Source organism: Monodelphis domestica, chromosome 4 (genome assembly GCF_027887165.1).
Source record: "Monodelphis domestica isolate mMonDom1 chromosome 4, mMonDom1.pri, whole genome shotgun sequence".
NCBI classification, from domain to species: domain Eukaryota; kingdom Metazoa; phylum Chordata; class Mammalia; order Didelphimorphia; family Didelphidae; genus Monodelphis; species Monodelphis domestica.
In genome coordinates, this window is record NC_077230.1 from 413520271 (window position 1) to 413543265 (window position 22995).

At 43.1% G+C, this 22995-nt stretch overlaps 1 protein-coding gene across 11 annotated transcripts in view; it reads right to left on the bottom strand.

Annotated features, from left to right (window-relative positions):
- PRKCZ (protein kinase C zeta) overlaps positions 1-22995 on the bottom strand; it is a 251095-nt gene that overhangs the window by 21595 nt on the left and 206505 nt on the right. For all 11 annotated transcript variants that reach the window (XM_056795988.1, XM_056795989.1, XM_056795990.1 and 8 more), the window contains 7 exons: positions 20483-20614; positions 18040-18121; positions 17330-17382; positions 13497-13685; positions 9755-9852; positions 2951-3037; positions 1302-1437 (listed from right to left, as the gene is read on the bottom strand). In XM_056795988.1, coding sequence (XP_056651966.1) covers positions 1302-1437; positions 2951-3037; positions 9755-9852; positions 13497-13685; positions 17330-17382; positions 18040-18121; positions 20483-20614 — 777 coding nt within the window. The remainder of the gene's footprint in view (positions 1-1301; positions 1438-2950; positions 3038-9754; positions 9853-13496; positions 13686-17329; positions 17383-18039; positions 18122-20482; positions 20615-22995) is intronic.

Here is a 22995-nt window from a genome sequence, read left to right on the forward strand (position 1 = left end):
CAAAGAATAAAGGCATTGATGAAATGCACATCAAATTATTTCAAATGATACAAAACTGAGAGGGATAGTTAACACATTAGACGACAATGAGGGTCATGACAGGTTAGAATGTAGTAAGTGGGAATTTATTAGGGAAAATGTTGTCTTACAAATGAGTTCACAAAACCAATATGGATGAAGAATGGTTCCAGTCTGCTTACAACTTACTTGCCCCCATGTATTCTAAAATCCAGTGACGTTGGCCTTCTGGATATTCCCCACAAAAGATCATGCCCTGACTCTGGGCATTTTTTCTGGCAATACCTCATACTTGGAATGCTCTCCTTTCTCATCTCCCACCTGCTGACTTCCATGGTTTCCTTCAAGTTGCAGATGAAACACCACCCTCTAAAGGAAATCTTTCCCTTTCCCACTTTACTCTATAGCCTTCCCCCTTTTGAATTTATCCCACAAACAGTTGTTTATATATATTGTCTTCTCCATTAGACTGTGAACTCCTTTTGGAGGTTTTATTGCATTTCTTTTATACTCAGCTCAAGAGAAAGAACTTACTAAGTTCTAACCTACCATCTTAGAATTAATACTGTGGATTGGTTCCAAGGCTAGGTAAGGGCTAGACAATGGGGGTGAAGTGACTTGCCCAGGGTCACACAGCTACGATGTGTCTGAGGCCAAATTTGAACCTAGGACCTCCTGAGCTGCCCCCCATAGGAAGTTCTTTAAAAAATGTTTGTGCATTAATTGCTTACCATCTCAGGGCAGGAGAAAGAAGAGAGGAAGAAAACAATTGGGAATTCATAATTTTGGAAAACTAATGGAAAAAATTGTTGGTGTAAATAATTGGAAAAAAATAAACTCTTTTTATACAAAAAAATTTTCTGTTGATTGATTGAAGTGAATGAAAGAGGGCTGCCCCAGTGTGGAACGGGCTATCTTGGGAGGTCGCAGGACGCTTCCTTCCCATAAGTCTTGAAGCAGTAGTAAGATGACAAGGAAGTTGTGGAGATTCTCATTCAGGTCAGGATTGGACAGATGATGTTTGGACCCTTTCTTTGGCTTTAGAGAGTCAAGGATGCTCAAAGGCAATATCTAGAGGACAACAACATCATTAATTTCTTTTCTATTATTTCTTCCCACACAGGCAGATGAGCCCAGAGGCAGCAACCAAACACAGAGAGATACACACAGGCAGATGCACAAATGATAGCCAGACGTGGGTACAAGGAGGCAGCTAGCTGCCCCAATCAAACCATCCCCATAGACACGAGAAGGCTGAAATCCGCACAGACACAGTCGCTTACCTTGCACATGCCATAATCTGTTAATTTGATGTGACCTTCGGAATCTAGGAGGACATTATCTAGTTTTAAGTCCCTGTAGATAATTCCTCGTTCGTGGAGAAAGTTTAGAGCAATACATATTTCAGCAGCATAAAACCTTGGAGGGGGAAGAAAAAAAAAGACTCAAAAGCCATCCAAGTCTCATTGCTCCTTGAGGTGACAAGACAATTCAATTCAAAAGGAGAAGCTGACGATGTCTAAGTGCAGAGGGCCACCTAAGAGTGAGCTGGGAGCAGGAGCCATTTTTCTTATTTCTCAAAATAACCAGGTGAGATGGATGGGTTTCCCCCTGCACTGAGTCAAGCCCTCACTAATCCATTCTTCTTGGCATCGGAAATTCAAAACTGACCTGTCAGATTCAGGTCTCTAACCCAAACTACAGTTTGAACCTTCCATCAGTCCCTCTCAGTGGCAAAGTTAAGATGAATGAGGCATTAGCCATGTCACTCAGCTCCTCTAGGGAACATGGCGGCCAAGGCAATGCCCCTGAGCATTATTCAACACAATTATTCAACATAATTCCATCCCAGCTCAAGAAACGGTGCTGAGAGCGAGAAAGAACGAAAGAGACAACTTGTAGTCCTGTCACAAAGAGAAAGAAACTGAGATCAAAGGAAAGGAAAGGACTCGCCCAAGGTGATGCAGACAGTATATAGCAAAGCTGGGATTTGAACCCAGTTTCTCAGACTACCACTCCATCAGGTTTCTTGGTACCCTCACTTAGCTGTGGCTGATTTTTCTTTTCTTTAAAACCCTGACCTTTTACCTTGGAATTGATACTAATAAATATGGGTTCCAAGGCAGAAGAGAGGTAAGGGCTAGGGCAGCTAGGGTGAGGGGACTTGCCCAAGATCACCCATTTAGGAAGTGTTTGACTTATTTTTCACCGAGGCAGGGCAGGATGATCGAGGGAATGACTCAATCTGGGTTCAGATCCTGTCTCTCAAATTCTTACAATAGAATCTAGACCAATCACTCGGCTTGTGAGTCTTAGGCAACTTATACACCAAGGAATAGGCTGGTTGGGATTTGCCTTAGCATTCTCAGTCTCTTATGCTGAGGAAATCATAAAACTCTCACCTTCCATCTTGGAATCAGTACTGTGTATTGGCTCCAAGGCAGAAGAGTGGTCAGGGCTAGGCAATGGGGTCAAGTGACTTGCCCAGGGTCACACAGCTAGGAAGTGTTTGAGGCCAGATTTGAACCCAGGACCTCCCTGTCTCCAGGCCTGACTCCCAATTGTGTATACTTTAAACATATTTTGGAAAATTGCATCTGCTAAAAATGTTCATACTTCTTCCTCCACCACCACCAGAGAGAACCCTGGATCTGGTCAGTACAAATCCTATTTTAAGTGACTCAGACCAGGTTACGGTAAGGTCTCTGAGCCTCAGTTTCCTCATCTGTAAAAAGAGGCTAAAAGCACCTAGTTCCAATGAGATGATATTTGTAAAGTGCTCAGAAAACCAGCTCATGCTCAGACAGAGGCAGGGACACGAGGCATTTCTTCCATGTGACGCTTCATTCGCATCAGAGCCAGAGAACGTCTGTCTGGTTTTCTAATTGTTGCAAACGACAAGGCCAGTGACCAGGCGCTGCCTTGGACGTACCTGGCGTGCTCCTCCGGAAGCTTTCTTTGCCTTTGCATATGAAACATGAGATCCCCTCCATTCACATACTCGATGACAAGGAATAACCTGAAAGAGAGAAGATCTCATCAGCGGCAGGCAGCTCCCCCAGGGAAGAAGAGCTCACATGTTTGCAGCTCAATTCAATCTGCAGCAGCTGAGACCTGATGGGGAAAACATATTGCAGGGGAAGAGAGAAAACCCACGGAGAAAAATCATTTAGCACAAAGTTTTCCTAAGTCCCCCTCTCCAGACAAGAGGTAAAAGAAAACCCGTGATTCGAATCCATAATCCCTGGGGTCTAGTGACTGGCTGGGATTCATTCCCCCTCTGTGTGTTCTGTTGGAAGGGAGAGAGGTTGCACGATTGAGGCAGAAGGAAGCATTCCTCCCGAATGATAAGGCTCCCCACGCGACCAAACTGGAGCCTTTGGTCCGAGAGACTTGCATTTCGGGGGGTTGGATCAGCCGGGATCTTCGCCCAAATATTCTCGATGGAGAAAGAGGGGAGGCTAACAGGGGCAAGCTGGAAATCAGAAGACTGAAATGTCTGGCCCTGGAATGTGCATTAAATTTGCTGAAACACGCCCAAATCATTCTGGCGATTGAAAGTCACGTTGGCTTTTGGAAGGGGATTCCCGAAGCATCCGAGGATGGTGATGGTCCAGCTCTTTCCTCCGCCTCTGCGGATCCTCCCTGCCTCTAGGTGCTAATCTGTCCCACTTCCAAATCCCTTTGGATTGCGTCGGTCTATTTCCTGCCTTTACTCATCGCAGGGCAGGTCGGATCCCCTCCGCGAGGCTGGAAGCTGCAGGTTGGCAGAGGCTGCCTTTCTTTTAATAGGCACTTAATGAATGCTTATGGATTGGCCGTGCCCCTAGGACCTGACACAGTGCCGGGCACATAGGAAGTGCTCTTCTAGGTATGAATGAGATCATTCAGATGGATGGAGAACTTGGAGCCACAGCCCACTTCTCGGTGTGTCTGGACTTGCGATTGGATCCCATTTGGAGGATTCTTCCACAGACACAAGTGGAAAAGGCACCAGGCACCACCTGAACCTCTAAGAAGGGCTGACTCTCATCTGCTGAGGGCCTTCTGATCCCCTTCTGCAAGCACTCTAGGGCACAGCTCACTGGGAAACAGGGGCCACCTTCCACGTGCTGCCAGAGCTGGAAATATCCCCTACTCCTGCTTCTCTGTGCTGGTGGAAGGCAGCCTCATCTGGACGGCAGGGGACCAGTTACCCAAATTCCTCTGCTGGGGGAGCACTGACCATGGCCTCATTACATTACAAAAGGGGTTCCTCTTCATGAATCATGTAACCACGGGAAAAAATATTCTAAATTAATTCATTAAAATTTTCAATTTAAAAAAAGGTTCTTCTTGCTAAAGAGTCAGACACTGGGGTCAAACCCCCATGAGCAAAGGTGTCATGGAAGGGAAGAGCTCTGGCTGGGCCAGCACACTTCTCTGAAAACTGCATGAGAAAAGGGGAGATTTGAAAAAAAAAAAAAGAGGAAAAGTAGAAAGGGCCAAGAGAGGCCACAGAGGGGATGAGATAAACTATGCTGGTAAAAACATAAATGGATTCTCTTATTTGCTCAATAGGCACCACGCTAGGATCAGGAGGGCAGACAAAGAACCAGGCACTGTGCTAAGTGTTTTACAAGTATCTTCTCTTTGGATCCTCACCAGAAAATCTGGGAGGCAAAAGTGTTGTTATTATCCCCATTTTACAGATGAGGAAACGGAAGCAAATGGAGGCCAGAGGCCAGATTTGTCCAGGGTCACACAGTCACCAAATGTCTGAGGCTACATCTGACTCCAGGCCCAGTGTTCTGTCCACTACACTACCCCGTCATCCTTAATACAGCAACATAAATGCAAATAGTTCAGCATAGATTCATGTTCCAATACCACTTAAGAGGTTAATAAAACATCTTTTATTTTTTGACAAAATAAATATAACTAAATGAAAAATAAATTTTAAAAAACCCCAACAAAAGAAGGATTCAACTCAGTCTACTAGACCCTTAGACTGTCGGCGTCTTGAAAGCAGGGACTGTCTTTTGACTTTCTTTGCATCCCTTGCCCTTAGTACAGTGCCTGACTTACTGAACACATACTAGACTACAGAAAAATGGTGGGCCGTCCCCTCAATTCCACCCCAATAGTCCGCAGTGGAGGAGAAAGGCATGGGAGATCCATAAAGAATTGACCCTTTATCCTTGGCAGAACCACTCTTCCCCCCGGGACACATTAAGTTGCCCAAGACCAGCTGATCATTTGTCCTTTCTTTTGGAAGAGGAATCAATGGCATCATGGGGTCTCTCCTTTTCCAGTCATCCCAGTCCAGTAGCAATATGAAGATGAAAGCCAGGAGGACCGGCAATGACCCAAGCTGCAGGGAAGACCTTGGCTTCTTCAACGTCTGACCCAAGCTCTCAGTGCTTCACAGCACTTGCTTCAGCTGCCTTCGTGGTCATTGGAACACATTATTCTCTTCTGCCCATTCTACTAGGGGAAGTCTTCACCTGCTTGGTGTAGACATCCCTCTAAGTTACCACCTATGAGGCAACTCAAAACAACTGGTATTTATTGGGTGTCTATTGTGTGCTCCTTAATGTCAACCTGGGGATGGAAGACAAATAAAACCGGCCCCTCTTGTCAAGGTGTTTCCATTTTATTGGAAATAAATAAAAATAATAACTATTCTTTTTAAAATATATAATAAATAAACAAAAGCAAAATAGTCTAATTGAGAAGACAGCAGCACTAAAAGACCAATCATTTCCAACTGTTTTCTGAATTGGACAGAGAACAATTATCCCCATAGGAAGGGGGTTCCAGGAAAACAATAAAAAAAGTCAAAGAAATACCTTGATCTAAGAAAAGAGCCTTCAGCCAAAGTTAAGATCAGAAACAGCAATATTCCTGAGAATTGGGAATGAAACACGAGCCAACCAAAAGAAAACCACCAGGTGATTGACAAGGCTAGTTTGGTCTCACTCAGGACAGAAAATCCCAGGAGTCCCTGGACGGATGGGGAAAAAGAGTCGGACAGACTTCTCGTCATACAGGATGCTTCGAACAGGCAGGAAACCTGGCAGGCTCCCATGCTAGGGAAAAGATGCTTAATCTATCATCAGTCCCGCCTCTCAGCAGGGAGAAATTGAGCTCTTCCTTCAGTGGAGGAAGGTGAGGTCAAAGAAGGTTTACAGGCAGCTTGCCCAATCCATAGGATTGGGCTGGGATCCCACTGTTCATGGTGGAGCCATCCTTATTCCAAAGGGGAAAGCCAATAGCTCTCATAGGATTAGAGTGCATGGACTTCCACTGTAAGAAGTAGACTCCTAGGTTGGCATATTTTATTTTTATTCTTTTGTATCAATAATTAATTAAGAAAATTTTTTCCATGGTTACGTGGAAGCATGTTCCTTCCCTCCCTTCCTCCTACCCCCTTCCTGTAGCCAACGCTCAATTCCACTGGTTTTACACGTGTAATTGATCAAGACCTATTTCCATATTATTGATATTTGCACTAGGGTGATCATTTAGAGCCGTGATGGCAAACCCATGACACGTGTGTCAGCACTGACACACATAGCCATTTTCGGTTGAGTTTCGATTGAAACGGAGGCAAACAGGGTGAAGTGACTTGCTCAAGACTACTTGTCCAATTCTTTGTGACCCCATTGGGGGTTTTCTTGGCAGAGATACTGGGGTGGTTTGCAATTTCCTTCTCCAGCTCATTTGACAGATGAGGAAAGTGAGGCAAACAGGGTGAAGTGACTTGCCCAGGGTCACACAGTTAGTAAATACTTAAAGCTGAATTTGAACTTTGGTCTTTCCTGACTCCAAGCTTAGCGCTCTATCCACTGCACCATCTAGCTGCCCCTTTGGAGCTGGTCTAACTAAATGTCTTTTCTCTTTGCTTTTGAAAAAATTTTCACCATTTTAGGCAATGTAGATGCAAGGTGGGCGAGAACAGGCCATTTGAGATGTCACTTTCTGGCAGGTGAGTGAAGAATGAAATGATTCCATGCAGCTAATTGTCATTTAAAACCCGTTGTTCTCCCTAAGCTGGAATTTAAAATTCTGACAATGAAAAATTTGCTTATAAATTTAAAATGAAAATGTCCCCATTTTAACTTTTTTTAAAGTGTTATTAATGCTCCCCTCCCCCTCCAACACTGTAGATCCCCTATAGACTCCCTTCCTTGTAACTGTGAAGCTCAGTTCTGCAGGCTCTGCTCCTCACCCACCCCCAGTGAATCACAGCATAATAGGATTCTTGACCTACAGCAGGATGGAACCATAGCGGTCATCTAATCCAACCTCTTCATTTTACAGATGAAAAAACCAAGAGAGAAAAGAACCCACTCAGGCATTAATAAGCAAAAGCTGAGATTCGAACCCAAGTCTTGAGCACCAAATCCAGCATGGCCTTGCTTTTACCATCAGTTCTTTGGAGTGTTGATTGGCAATTGCCCTAAAAAGGAAAAGTTTGAAGCCTTTCTAAAGTTAATTTCCATAGAAGGTGTATATTTTTGCTGTTGTTTGATTCTTCAAGATCCTATTTGGGGTTTTCTTGGCAAAGAAACTGGAGTGGTTTGCTATTTCCTGCTCCAGTTCATTTTATACACAAGGAAACTGAGGCAGATGGGGTGACTTGCCCAGGGTCACACAGGTAGGAAGTGTCTGAGGTCAGATTTGAACCCAGGACTTCCTGTCTCTGTGCCTGGCTCTCAATCCGCTGAGCCTCCTGGAAGTAGCCTTTTAGAAAAACTTCATCTCTCTAACAACGATGGGCTATTTCCTATGAAGACTGAAAACATCACATCTAATAGACCCATAGGGAAGAGAAGTCACATAATATTAGGAGCCAGCCAACAGCTGTGGTTAGCAGGTATTTCTTTAGCTCCCCCTGGGATTACGCCCCAGGATAGTGGTCATTCCAGGCAGCAGAATTGGAGGTACGAATTCAACTTTGTTAAATGACATCTACCTGGAAGAGGAGATCATTTATAGGAACAAACAAGAGTCGAGAGCACCTATGAGGGAGTGGATCCTATCCATCCATCACCAACCCTCCAAAGGCAAAAAGCTCATCATGAACCCGCTGCCCACTTGGGAGCTGAAGACACCGAGAGAACAAGCCAAAAGGAGATGCAGAATTCATGCACTGAGCTATTTTAAAATCCAGAACTAAACGAGACAAATCCAAAGGTTGTAGTGAATGGCCAGCAGCCAACAGAAGATAGTCTTCAAATGGGGTGCAATATAAAGAGTATAGAGAGAGCTTGGAATCACAGCTTAAATCCTGGTTTGGCCCCCTGTTTCCTGGATCACCTGAACTTCCATAGGCCATCTTTTTATCCCTTTCAAAAGGAGGGCGGTAAAGTCTTTTCAGTTCCATTGTTATTACCCCAAGATATAGATTGATTTATTAACATTACTAAAATGAAAAAGCTGACTGTCCTAGATCATCTCCTTCCTCTGGCAAGAAGCAAACAATGCATCAGGCCTTGGACACTGACTGACCATATGTGACCCTGGGAAAGTCACTTCATCACTGCTTGCCTCAGTTTCCCCACCTATAAAATGGGATGGAAGAACAATAGTACCTACCACCTGGGGTTTTTGTGAGGACCAAAAATATGAGATAGTATTTGTAAAGAACTTAGCATGGTGAAAGGCAGGTAAGATGGCTCAAAGGATTGAGAGCCAGACCTAGAGAAAGGTCATCTGGGGTTCAAATCTGGCTTCAGACACATCCTAATTGTTTTACTCTGACCAAGTCACTTAATCCCCAATTGTCTAGCCTTTACTGTTCTTCTGTCCTGGAACCAATAAACAGTACTGATTCTAAGACAGAAAGTAAGAGTTTAATTAAAAAAAGAACTTGGCACAGTGTATGGCACCTGTAAGCATATTTGCTATATAAATGTTAGCTATCATTAGTTATTATTCTAATTCTCCCATTTGCCTACTGAATTCCTCCTTATTTTTGAAATCAATCAAGCCCCTACCATCTTAGCAGACACATTCTACATGATCCCTACCATCATTCAACAAACTTTATTTTGGCCAGACCTGATCATTTCCCACCTCCATGACTTTGCACAATTCCCTGCCTAAGCCCCATCCTAGTTGCTAGAGCATCCCTTCCACTGAATAGACTTTGTGTATATCTATTTATCTGAGTACAGCAATGCCTGCAAAAGAATGTAGGCTTCCTGAGAGCAGGACTGTTGGGCGCATGGTAGATGGTTAGGCAATGCTTACTAACTTGAATGCAAGTCGCAAGGGAAGCCACTAAAAGCCAAACCCAATTTTCTTGGGCAGCTAGGTGGTACCACCCTGCAGAGCGCTGGGTCTGGAGGCAGGAAAACCAGAGTTCAAACTCAACTTCAGATCCTTTGGAGCTATGTGACCCTGGAGGCAAGTCACTTAACTCCTATTTGCCTTAATGTCTTCATCTGTAAAATGGGAGTAATGATAGCATCTACCTCCCAGGGCTGTTGAGAGGATCAAATGAAATCATAAGTGCCTGGGCATACTTCCTGGCACATAGTAGGTGCTCCAGAAATGTTAGCTACAATAACAACAACAACAACAATAACACATGAAATTGATGAATCATTTCCACCATTGTTGTTGTAGTTATTGTTTCCTGACAGGTTCCAAAGGCAGCGATCGGCATGGTGGGGACCCAGCCCCATCCTTGTCTTTGCTTGGGAGTCGGGAGTGAAGGAGCAGCCCCCTCTCCCTGACTGCTTACCGACTTGTTGTTTGGAAGCAGGAGTGCAGGCCAACAAGGAAAGGGTTACTGGAGGCCTGTTCAAATACATGCTTCTCTGTCTGCACCCAGTCGATGTCCTGTTAAGAGAACAAAGAGCACACTGGTTATATAGCGCAACGGACCCTGTGAGAACTCAAGAGACAGTGCCTGCCCTCGAGGAGATTACGATCTAACAGGGAAGTGGATGAGGAGAGCAGGAGCCAAACCAGTTATTCTTGGGAGAACTGAACCTCTCAAGTTGCCACTTTCCTCAGGAAGACGAGAATGGCCCTAGAGAGCAGGGATGGCTGCTTTTTTTTTTTTGCAGGTTTCCCCTAGTTAATGAAACATTCCTTTTATCAAGGAGTTGATGAGATGAACTCAGTTGTAGAGAAGTGATCATGAAAAAGAAGTCAAAACAAAGCTAACAACAAGTAAAAGTCAGGGTTGAACAATGCCAAAGGACATTTTGATTTCACAGATTTGCTTAAACCAAGGATCTAGTTGGAAACAAAGCCCTCCCCTAAGAGAGCATCTCATCTAAATTCCATCTTTTACAGTTGAGACCAACAGAAAGAGAAAGGAGTTGCCTGAAGTATGGGGCATGTGAGAGTAAAGTGTTGAAAGTATCAGCAAATGAATCAGCAGTAATTTATTCATAATCAATGAATCAACAGAAAAAGATCTGGGGGTTTTAGTGGACTACAAGTCACTGAAGGGGACATAGTTGCCAACATAGATAATACAAGCTGAGGCGGCATTGGGAGAGAAATAGTATTTAGGGCTAAGAAGGTAATCTGGTGAATTATACTTTGTAATAGACCATTTCTATAATATTGTGTTAAAGTATGGGTGCCATATTTTATAAAAGGATGTTAATAATGAGCAATCAAAGGAAGACAATCAGGATGGTGAAAGGACCAGATCAGGCTCAGCTGAAGGAACCAGCGATATTTAGGCTAAAGAAGAGAAGACTCAGGGGGATTGGACAACAATTATTAGAAGGGTCCTTGGAAGAGAGAGTAGATTTATTCTGTTTGGTTCCACAAGGCAGATCAAAAAGTAGCAAGTCAGTGGTACAAAGAAGCCTAGTTATATTTGCTGTTGGGAAGAACTTCCCAATGAGAGCTTTCAAGCAGTGGAGTGGGCCACCTCAAGAGGTGATGGACTCCTCCTGTGTGGAGATCTTTTAGACACTTATTAGTTGTTTGATCCTAGAAAAGTAATTTCATTTCTTTCTGCCTCGGTTTCCTCATTTGTAAAATTAAGAAAATGATAGTACGTACTTCACAAAGTTGTTTGAGGACCAAATGAGATCATTTTTGTAAAGTGCTTAGCATAATGACTGGCACATAGCAAAAGCTATATAAAAGTTATTTATTATGATCATTACTACCACTACTACTACTACTACTACCACCACCACCACCACCACAACAACAACAACTACTACTACCACTACCACTACTACTACTACTGCTACCACTACTACCACTACTACCACTACTACTACTACTACTAGACATTTTGACTAGAGGTAGCTAAAAGGTGCAGTAGATAAGGCTGCTGAATCTGGGTCAGGAAGACCGGAGTTCAAATCCCACCTCAAACATTTACTAGCTGTGATCCTAGGCAAATCATTTAAACTCTATTTGCCTTAATCTAACAAAGAAGGCAATGGCAAACTGCTTCAGTATCATTGCCAAGAAAACCCCATGGACAGTATGGTAGGACATGACTGAAATTCTACTGAACAGCTGCAACAATCAATGTAGATCACAACTGGAGTCTCTCCTAGCTCCCTTATGTAAACCATAAAATTTCTTAGACTTATAAATGTTGGAAATTTCACCATTGGGAAATTTCATACTTGAAAAATTTCCTACTGATAGTCTATTGGAATGTGAACCCCCTTGGCATGGGAGGGTCCTTCTCCTCCCTACTTAAGATTACTTTAGGACAGAAACCTTTTGCTAAACAATGGAAAGGGCTTTGACCTATGCTTAAGCATAGAACAGGAAGTTCTTTGAGTCATGATTGATTTTAGAATTGATACAATAGAGATACTTGGAATGACAGAACTAGGTCTTGGAACTTCCAACCTACTCAGGGTAACAGGATTTAGGAAAGGCTGCAGCAAAGGATCAAGATTTAATTATTTGAGAATATGACCTTCAACAGACATGTGCAAAGCCACAGACCTCTGGGCAGTCCTGGGTTAAGCTAGAGCCATCATTGGCACAGGGAAGACATGGACAGTGATTGGTAGATGTGAGAACTGAGGGGAGGGAACTTAGATGATTTCCTTAAAGATAGCGGGGTCTGAGGACTAGGTGGTTGGAGAGGTTTTGCTCTGAGAGGTTGTGCTCTGAGAAGCTTGCTCTGAAGGAGGCTGGAGGTGGAGGCCCCTGAGACTGTTTCTCCATTTTGGTCACGTGAGTGATAGGGACTGATCTCTTTTCTTTGCCTCAGCTATCTAAGGGCTTGGGCCTTTTGGCCCAGCCTAAACAGAGGGGGTATTTAAGCCCTATTCCCTTCTCTCTCTCTCTCTAATACCTTTCTTCCTCCTGTTTGTAATTAAAAACTCCATAAAAGGTTGACTGCTGACTTGAGTTTTCATTTAGGAATTACATAGCTGAATTCCTTGGCGACCTTAAATTAATATATATCAGTCTTTTAAAGTGATTTCCTTGTCACACTTACTAGTAGGGCGATGGCATGGAAAATATATTTGCTTTTGGAGTCAAAGTTGATCTCTGTGGGATGTCTCCAGTTGATCCAATCTACAGCTTATTTCCAGGCCATTGTTTGCATGATGTCTCCCTCATTAGTCTGTGAGTTCCCCAAAGGCTGGGGATATCTTTCACCTTTCTTTGGATCTCCAGTACTTAACACAGTACTTGCACATAGTAGGTACTTAATAAATGCTTGCTGTCGTGACTTGACTTAGTTTCTATGACCCTATGAGTTTGGACAGGTACTCTATTCAGTTTAACCCAATTCAATTAAACCAAAATACCATTAAGGAAACTATTAAATGCCAGGCTGGTCACATAGCAAGAAACCAGGGACGATGAAGAGAGCCATAGTGTTCCACCGGTACCCTTTGGATGTCAAGAGAAAGTTAACAAGGGGATTAGAATTAGAAGGGGATATAGAGAAGAGTCACCCAGAAGTGGAAAAACTTCTTGGAATTGGTCACAGATATGAATAATGCACTGTTCTATCTATTCCCTTTTCCACTTGCTTTTAGCTGGAAGTGGTCTCTGCCCTCAGGAAGCTTCCATTCTAAGCCATTGCTGCCATCTTGGCACAATGCCAGTAGTGCCCAGATTTAGATTTTCCCAAGTCTTAAATCACTCAAGCAACAAATATTTATTAAGCATCTGGCAAGAAACCCCCCAAATAAATAAGCACTGTTCTCAGTAGCATTAGATATAGACACACAGATACATAATTTTCCCTATTAGATAAATAGCTAAGGACACAGCGTTTTTAACAGATGACCCTTAGCAGAACTGTCAGCAAATTTTAGAGGTTGGAAAAGAACTCTTCTGATCAACCTGACTTCAAATCCTGTGCTCTTATCACCACTCTAGGCTGCCTGTCTCCTACAAGTTTCTCAAGTTCACAACACATCAGATTTAGAACATGTGCCCTCTAGTGGCTAACTCATGCAATGCTTCATCCCCTTTCCAGACCCCTTTTCACATTTTTCTTTTAATTAGTAAATTTCACTTACTTCATCATCATGGACCAACTCCTTTTTGACTACCTTCATGGCATAAATCTGGTCATTCTTTTTCAATCGCACTAAGAGAACTTTGGCATAACTCCCCCGTCCAATAACTCTGATTAAATCGAAGTCCTGCAGCCCGAGCCCCTGAGATATTTTAATTCCATCCATCCCATCGATAACTGGCTTAATGTCCTAAAAACAAAACAAAAACAATAAAGGGAAGATTTGGCAGATTCTGAGAACAAGGCGATAGTAATTCCTCCAGAGAACGTTTATCACAATGAGATGTTTTGCTTCTCAATACCCACAACTCCATCCCTGCTCTGTAATATTTAGTTTCTTAATATTCAAGTGTCCCTCATCTTCATTTCCACCCACATGCCACCCATCCTCAAAGGAAGATAGGAAGAATTGAAGACCCAGCAATTCTCTAGGCAAAGGGAGGAATGCTCTTTGCCAATTTGTATATGACTTAGAAGATAAGCCCTAGGAAACCACATGAGGCTTAGAAAGGACTGGTGCAGGGTCACACAGCAGGTCAGTGGTAGAGGCAGGATTTGAACTCAGGCCTTGCTGACTTTTAAGCCTAGTATCTCAGCCAGGATCACTGGATAACTTAGAAAATTGTCTAGAGGGCTGAGGACTTAAGTGATTACTTAGAGCAAGGGGGGAACATTTGTGTACAACTCCCTCATTTTACAGATGGAGAAACTGAGGCAAAGAGAAAACTGCTATTAAATGTTTAAGATGGGATTTGAACCTAATTCACCTTGACCTCAACGCAGAGCCCAACCAAATACAGACATGCTGTCTGAGCTCAGATCTCACTGTGACTCTTCTTTAATTAGTTCTGCATACAGATTATTTGATTTCATGAAAACCCTTGAAGAAATATTTTCTCTTTCAATATTAAAGCATCTTCGAATTAGATTCCATTCTCAATCCATAAATCATGAGCATTCATGAAGCTCTTACTATTTACCAGGCACTGGTCTGGGGGTTTTGAATTCTAGTTTTTGTCCTCAAGGGTCTTACATTCTACTTGAGAAGAAGTGAGTAGTCAGGGATATAGAGAGAGCTTATCAACAAGTGTTTATTAGAGGACAGCTAGGTAGCTAAGTAAATAGAGTCAGGTCTGGAGACAGGAGGGACTGGGTTCAAATCTGACCTCAGACACTTCCTAGCTGTGTGACCCTGGGTAAGTCACTTAATCCCTACATCCTGGCCCTAACCACTCTTCTGCAGTGGAACCAGTAACTCTGAGACAGAAAGTAAAGGTGTTTTGTTTTGTTTTTTAATTGCTTATGAGTAGCCAGGAACTCTGCTTAAGGATACAAGGACAAAAATGCAACCATTTCTCTCCTCAAGGGGATTACCTTCATTCCATTCTATTGCCACTTTCAATTTCCACTCTATTTCTATTCCCATTCCTACTCTCTTTTATTTTTTTTATTTTATTTTTTTTAAACCCTTGCCTTCTGTCTTGGAGTCAATACTGTGTATTGGCTCCAAGGCAGAAGAATGGTAAATGCTAGGTAGGCAATGGGGGTCAAGTGACTTGCCCAAGGTCACACAGCTGAGAAGTGTCTGAGACCAGATTTGAACCCAGGACCTCCCTTCTCTAGGCCTCACTCTCCATTCACTGAGCGACCCAGCTGTCCCCCCCTACTCTCTTTTAGCTAGAAAGCAGAAGTAAGTTTTTTTAAGCTCTTACTTTCTGTCTTAAAATCAATACTCTAAACTTGCAGAAGGAAGATTTTAAGACTGCACCAGTGTAGAGGAAAGATGCCCACTTATGACCATACCCATCATCCAAAGGAAGAACTGCCTTTCTTTGTACGTAACATGGAGAGGATTGGTCAGACCCTGACCTTGTCAAGCAGAGGCAATGGCCCTGTTGGCTGACTCATCTCCTCCAAGGGATGAATGATGTATTTGTGCCAGGGAGACCGAGGGACGGGGAGCCTGGAGCTTGGTCCTTGCTTTCTAGCTTTGCCACCAGAGTTTACTGGGCAAACATCTATTCTGCTTCCCTATTAAAAGGATCAAGTTGTGTCTGTAAAGTCCTTCCCCAAATTCTAGCTATTGTGTTATCAGGACTTCATTTGGAGCCATTTTTAAAAAATTAATTGAAGAGATTCAATTAATGAAGAGCTGGTGTCCCTCTCCCACGAATTATTAATGTAGAGATATTTGTTGTGGAAAAGAGGGGTGAAGATGAGATATTAGACATCTTTGAGCCATGAGACCTCCAGGCCTCAGTTTCCTCCTTTGTAAAGCGAACTTGATGACCTCAAAGGTCCCACCCAGCTCTAAATCTATGAGCCTAAACTCTTGAAAGAAAGGGATTGTTCAGATGAGTGAGAATGGAGTGAGGTCGCTTGCCAAGCTCCTTTAGGGAAGGCCAACAGAGAAGGAAGCTCAAAAATACCCGTTCTGGTCATTCTGCTTTTGCTTTTCTCAAGGGTTCAAGAGAACTGAGAAGCCATTGTGCATTGGTCAAATTCCAGGGCAGCAAGATAGCCACTGACTCACTCATGCTGAGAGTATCACACCAGTGAGTGGGGGGATGGCCTGGGGGCAGCCCGACATATGGAAGAGGAGGGAGGTCAGGAAGGAGGTGTTTCTAAAGGATCATTTTATGGGTGAAATCATTTAAAAAGGAAACTAGGAAGGAAACAATGTGCCAAGGAGGAGCCCTCGGGAAGAGATGAAGCACCCCACCATTGCCCATGGGAATGTACAGAAAGGGTGGGAGGCAGGACACTCAGAAGAGGTCCTGCATTAAAATCCTGCCTCCAATATGGATGACCTGTTGGGCAAATCACTTGAAGACTTGGGGCCTCTGTTTCCTCACCTGGGGGTTGACATTTAATAACTTCTGGGGCCCCTTCCAACGCCAGGACCCTGTGTACGAGTTTCTCTCTTTGGACCTCAATTTTCTTACCTGTAAGCTGAGGGGTTGGGTTAGTCGGCCTCTACGGTCCCTTCTAGCTCTAATTTGAAACTATTAATACGGGCTGGATGGGGTCTACATTCAAGCATTTTGTGGTGTCTATTGGGAAAATGGACTGTGAAACATCGACTCAGCAGAGGACGGATGGGAAGAGCATCTGGTCCTTTTGGGGAAATGCATCACATGGCGGCCATGCCAAGTACCAGCTGTTAGCTCATCCTCTCTCTCTCCATCCGAGCCCACAGGTCTGTCCTTGAGAAACAGGAGAGAGGCCTGACCCATGCACACACTCTCTCTGGCAGGCCATACTGGCTCCGATGAGGCTCTAAAATGAGGAGATCATCCAGCATCCCTCCGGAGGTAGGGGGAGGAGGACACAGTAACAGGAAGGACAAGAATGGAAATAAACAAAAACTAAATCCATAAATGCCCAAGATCTAGTTCTATATCTTCGAACTGGATGGAGGGAGGGATACAGGGGGATGTCAAGGTGATATTAAATAAAAAATGAATAGAAGTATTTAAAACACAAAGTGGGGAGGCTAGGTGGCTCAGTGGAGAGCCAGACCTAAATATAGGGGGTCCTGGGTTCAAATCTGACCTCTGACACTTCAAATCACTTAACCTCTATTGCGTACACCTTACCACTCTCCAGCCTTGGAACCAATAGACAGTATTTTTTCTTCATTTTTTAAATACACAATTAATTCTAAGACAGAATTTTACACACACACACACACATTAGAAATTTTTAAAATGTAGGTAGGAATGGTTCATATGACCACCTAGATCAGGAGAAAAATATAAAATTATTCAGGAATGAGTGTTTGACAAATTATACTAAGATATATTAATGAGATTAAAAAATAAATAAACTCACCTCAGAATCATCTTTAAGGCTGTCATGTTTCCGGGTTGAAGGAATATAAGCGACTGATGGAGAGAAATACACGTTTTTCAGGATTAGATGGAAATCGTTAAAGACCCCTGGCCTTAAGATTAATGTTTAAACATCCCCCTTAAGACTTGCATCAAGCTGGCTCTTGGCTTAGGGCCTTTAGTCACAGTGAGCTCTGGAAGGTGAATCCATAAAGTTAAGTTCCCTGATTAGCTCCTATGATCGTCTGATGCACACTCCATCAAAATGGGCAGATTTGTGTGCAAGCGTCCAGGGTCGGGTTGCAAACGGACAGGGAGGTAGCAGATGGTGGCTAGAACTCATGGACGCCTGCTCCAAGGTAGACGCTCTGTCCTAGGTATTAAGAACCACCTCTGGGTTTCAGATAATGCCCACCCTGGCTCCCTGCCCAAAGAAAGGGTGATGAGACACTAATCCAGTAGCTGAATCCCTTCGTTGTGTTTTGGGGGGATTTCCAGCCAAAAGAGCCGTAACTAGCTAACGTCTGATCTCCAACTCACCAACCCCAGTAAGCATTCCTCTCTACGCTTTCCTGGGCCCAGGGGAGTACCCAGGCTCCAGAAAGTCTTTTTTTTTTTTTAAAGGAGGAAGAATGCAAGAAAAGCATCAAATTGTTTTAAGGTCCAAGAGAACACGAGCCAGCTTTAGAGAAGGGAGGGAAAGATACCTACGTCCATCATTTTCTTCGGAGGGAAGGTCAACTTCATCATTTTTATCATCTATTTGAGGTTCTTGGGAAGGCATCACCGAATCCTGGCAAAGACAAATGACATCAAAATGATTCTTCATTATCATTAACTAATGTAAGCTGGCTCTGCTTGGTGGCCCAGCCAGATCTTTGTTCCCTCCCCCTGAACAGAAGCAGAAAAGGCTGGAAATTTTAGTTCCAACTCAGTGACCTTTCTCTACCATTCCTCCTCCATCCCCAGCCAGATGTGGAGCCAACTGGCCCAAACGCCTTATGGCTGACAGAGACTATAAACAAAGCAGAGTAAGACAACAAGGGTAGAAGACTCTAGATAGACGCCCTATAGAATGGCCTTGACTGAGTCCCTTTCTTCTTCATGACTCAGTTTCTTCATCTGTTAAATGAGAGAGTTTGATTAGATCTCACTGTGGTCCCTTCCACTTCTTAAGCAATGGTCTCCACATCTAGTGACTTCCATCAGAGGAGAGACCAAGAGTAAGGGTTCTCCAAAACTTGGACCACGAATAAGAGACAAAGTTTCTTCCCTTCTTCATGAAGAGCTTGGGGCCAAAGCCTATGGTCCCTTACATGTTGTGGAAGACCTCTCTTCATTCCACCAGGCTCCATGAATAGACTCGCCCAAAAGGAAACCTAAATCACTGAGCTAAATCAAGTCAGGTGAAACTCAGGAGTATCATTTCCTCAAAGAAATAGATGCCTCATTTTTATCACACACTTTGATGTCGTTTTCATCCCCTCCTCAGCTCCTTCTGGTGTCTTCCCAGTATGACATCAAAAACAAATTAAAAACAAACCAAACCCTAAAGTCTCCTCCTGAACATTAATTATACTTTAATGAAACCCAGGAGGCATATGGAGAAGATAAAAATTAAAATTGAATTAAAGATCTTGCTTATTCATTCTTATTACACCATTTGAATGAGGCCAGTTGGCAACACACACCATGTCTCCAAAGCCTATTGGAACGTACAGTGATGCCAAGATACCGACAAGCTCATCGTGTCTGGAAAAAGAGTTGATTTTAGTGTCTGGATCGAAAGTAATGAGTTGGCATTCTGGCTAGGTCCCTTCTTAGTATTCAATCTTGGACGGACCATTTACTGTCTGGGGGCCTCAGTTTCCCCCTCTGTAAAGGCTTTTGAAGACCCTCTACCTCTAATTTTTGGCTTTAAGGATATTGATACTTATCCAAGAATGGTCAAAGTCATTGTAGCCACTGTGAAGAGTGGACTTTTAGTTGGTTCTTAAAAGATAAAAATCTTTAAAAAGATTTTAAAGGGGGCAGCAGGTGAATTGAGAGCCAGGCCTAGAGATGGGAGGGCCTGGGTTCAAATCTGGCCTCAGACACTTCCTAGCTGTGTGACCCTGGGCAAGTCACTTGACCCCCATTACCTAGCCCTGCCCACTCTTCTGCCTTGGAGCCAGTACTCAGTATTGACTCCAAGACAGAAGGTGAGGGTTAAAAAAAAAAAGATTTTAAAAAGATAAGACACGGATGGAAGGCCAACACAAAATGAAGACTATGGGACTTTCCTGAAGCAACAAGCTGGGATACTGATTTACTTCATGGGAGCCACATGAATGAAGCTGGATCCTATACAATTATTATGTCTAATTCAGAGACAAGGAGAGTCTGAGGCTCAGTCATAAAGTGACTTCTCTACTATCAGATGAGTAATTTCAGAGGTAGAATTTGAATTTAGGACTATTTGACTCTTTGACAGGGCACTTTGTCTCCTGAAGCCTCACTTCCCTCATCTGCAAAACAGAAAGGAGAGCAAAGATGGTGGCAGGAATAGCTATGGCCGAACCACCACCACCTACCACTGGAATCAGAATAAAAATGAATCCTGCTTCAGATACTTACTAGCTGAATGTCTCTCTGCAAATCATTTAACCATTTTGAGATTCAGTGACCTCACCCTACAAAATCAGAATGAGAACTTCTCAGATAGTAATGGTGAGGATGAAATGATGTAGGTAAGCCTTGAAGGCCAATAAAAAGTCATCCATCATCACCATCACTAGGAGAGGCAGTATGGAATAGGGCAGCAATTCCCATTGAGTGGTTCAGGAACTCCCAAATGGCACGAGGGGCCAAATATTCGCTAAGCAGTAAATAACATTAAGCAGTAAGAACATTATAAGTAAAATATTAAATTCCTCTTGGGGTTGGTGTCGTTATTACTCCCATTGGACGGAAGATGAAACTAAACCTCAGAGAGATGAGGGACTTGCCCAAGTCTGGGGCAGGATTCATGCCCAGATCTTTACGGCTAAATGGCCATCACTTTATAGATTATTCCAGGTTGCCTCTCTGAAACCCATTCTAGCACCCTGGCACACAAGCCACTGGCATTCCAGTGCTGGTCCATCCCTCTCCCTTGGATTGTAGCTTTACTTACCATATGCCTTTTGCAGGTCAGTGGTACAAGTATATGACAACGTTTATGGACCAGTAATTTGCAGTTGATACACTTGTAGCCTTGCCTTCCGAGACCCCATATCCTTTCACTGCACTGGCCACAGTACGCTCTCTATAACACAAAGCAAAGAAGACGGTCAGTTTCCATGTGGGCATCATGGGTCACAGGCTAGACAGGAGAGACACAGTCATGCAGGTTTGGAAGTTCTCTACGCAACACTATCCCTGGGCAGAGAGAACTGGGTTCAAAAACAAAAATGGACTTTTAGGTGGTTTACGTCATATCCAGATACACTGGCTGAATCTTCTGTTTAAATGAAGCCAGTGTAGGGGGCAGCTGGGTAGCTCAGTGGATTGAGAGCCAGGCCTAGAGACGGGAGGTCCTAGGTTCAAATCTGGCCTCAGACACTTCCCAGCTGTGTGACCCTGGGCAAGTCACTTGACCTCCATTGCCTAGCCCTTACAATTCTTCTGCCTTGGAACCAATACACAGTATTGATTCCAAGATAGAAGGTAAGGGTTTAAAAAATAAAATAAAATAAATGAAAGCCAGTGTGAAGGGGCTTGGTATTAAACATCCTGAAACTCATTTTTCCTCCATACATCAAAATTGCTGACATACCCCCATTCAGGGGCAGGAATAAATTCAAGAGGGTTATTATTGTTTAAACTGATGCTTCATTTAATTATCCCAAAATCATTAATTGGTAACCACTCCGAATCCTTTCTTGTGGCAGAGGAAAACAATTAAATCAAGGTTTGTTTCTTTTTAAAGTATGACATTTATGTTAGAGGTTAGGCACTGTGCTAGATTCTGGAGGACCCAAAACAAAAGGTAGTAAAAGTCTCTGCCCTCAAGGTGCTTATAATCTGGGAGGGGGACAAGAAAAGAATGACAATGGAATATGGGGGTATATGTGTGTGTGTGTGTGTGTGTGTGTGTGTGTGTGTGTGTGTGTGTGTGTAGCATATGTGTCATATGTATGTAAAACAAATCTATGTGTATATATATATATACACATATATATAAATATATATATATATTTATGTATATAAATATAGTCTGGGGGGGAGGGAAGTCCCATATACACTAAAATATTGAGGTAGTAATTTTTGGTGGGTAGCTAAGAACTGGAAATTGCTTATTTACTAGAGAAAAGTAGAACCAACTGTGTGTGTAGAATGTCATGGAATTCTACTACACAGTAAGAAACAATGAATAGAAATAATTCAGAGAAGTATGAGGAAAAATCACATGAACAGATGCAAAAGGAAGTAAGCAGTCAGGAAAGCAATCATAGAAATGATTACAATAATGTAAATGGAAGGAGTCAGAAACAGTCAAATTGGATAGGACAACCTTGACCCAAAATTAAATTTATAAGGAGACTCTCCCACACCTACCCATACCTACACACTGTTGTGTAGACACGGAATATAATGTCAGGTTTTTGATGATAGATTTTGTTGAATTTTTCTTCTCAAAAAAAAAAAAGTAAAAATCTAAATTAAAAAAAAAATAAGCATTTGATCATGGGAACATAGATCTGGAGCTGCCAGAGACCTTAGAGTTCAGTGAAATTATACTCCTCATTTAATATATAAGGAAGTGACTTGGCATTCAAAGCCAGTGAGAGGTTATGGTGAAAGTCAATACCACTGATGTCCCTGTAAGGATCCACAAATCTAGCCTTGGGAGGACAGAGCTTCATTTAGCTAGTAGAACCTGTGCTCTCAAAAGAAGGTAGGCCTCCCACTACTCCCCATTCAACCAGCAGGTGCCACACTCTGGATTGTCTGATTGAACACCCAGTCACCTTGTAGTCTCTAGGCAGCCAGCAGTGAGGACCAGATGGGCACTGGCCCAAAGACAGGATGTGACCTTTATGTCTTTCCAAATGCCTTTCAAGTTGGATTTTGCCTGGAAGCTCTTCGCTGATTCATTTTCCGTTTATCAGTAGGGTTTGGGGGAAAGCTGCTGGGGCTTAGAATCCTGTTCAGAATCATAAAATGTCAAGAATGGACAAGGTGCTTAGAAGACAGTCCAACCTGTAGCTGAATAAGAAATCTCTTTAGAAATCTTTGCCTGAAAACCTAAAGTGAGGAAGTAACGTCCAACTCCTGAGGTAGTCTGGCCCTCTACTGAATTTCCTATTATTCCTAAATCTAATTCCACTCAAATTCCATCCCTTTGATGCTTTTTTGGACCTTTGTGGCCAAACAGAGAGAAGCTGGCACCCTCTTTTGTTCTTTACATTCTTGAGGACCACTCTTGTGTCCTCCCTAAGCCTTCTCTTCTCCAGGATAGATACCCTCAATTACTTAATCCCATTCACAAAGCCCAGTAGGGGTATCCAAAGCCATTCACAGAAGACTAGATGTTTGCTAGTTATCTTCAGTAAACAGCAATCAGAACTATAACTAAGCTCTGACAAATGGGGCTTCTTCCCAGGGCATGACATGAAAAGAGTATGTGAAAACCTCAGCATCCTA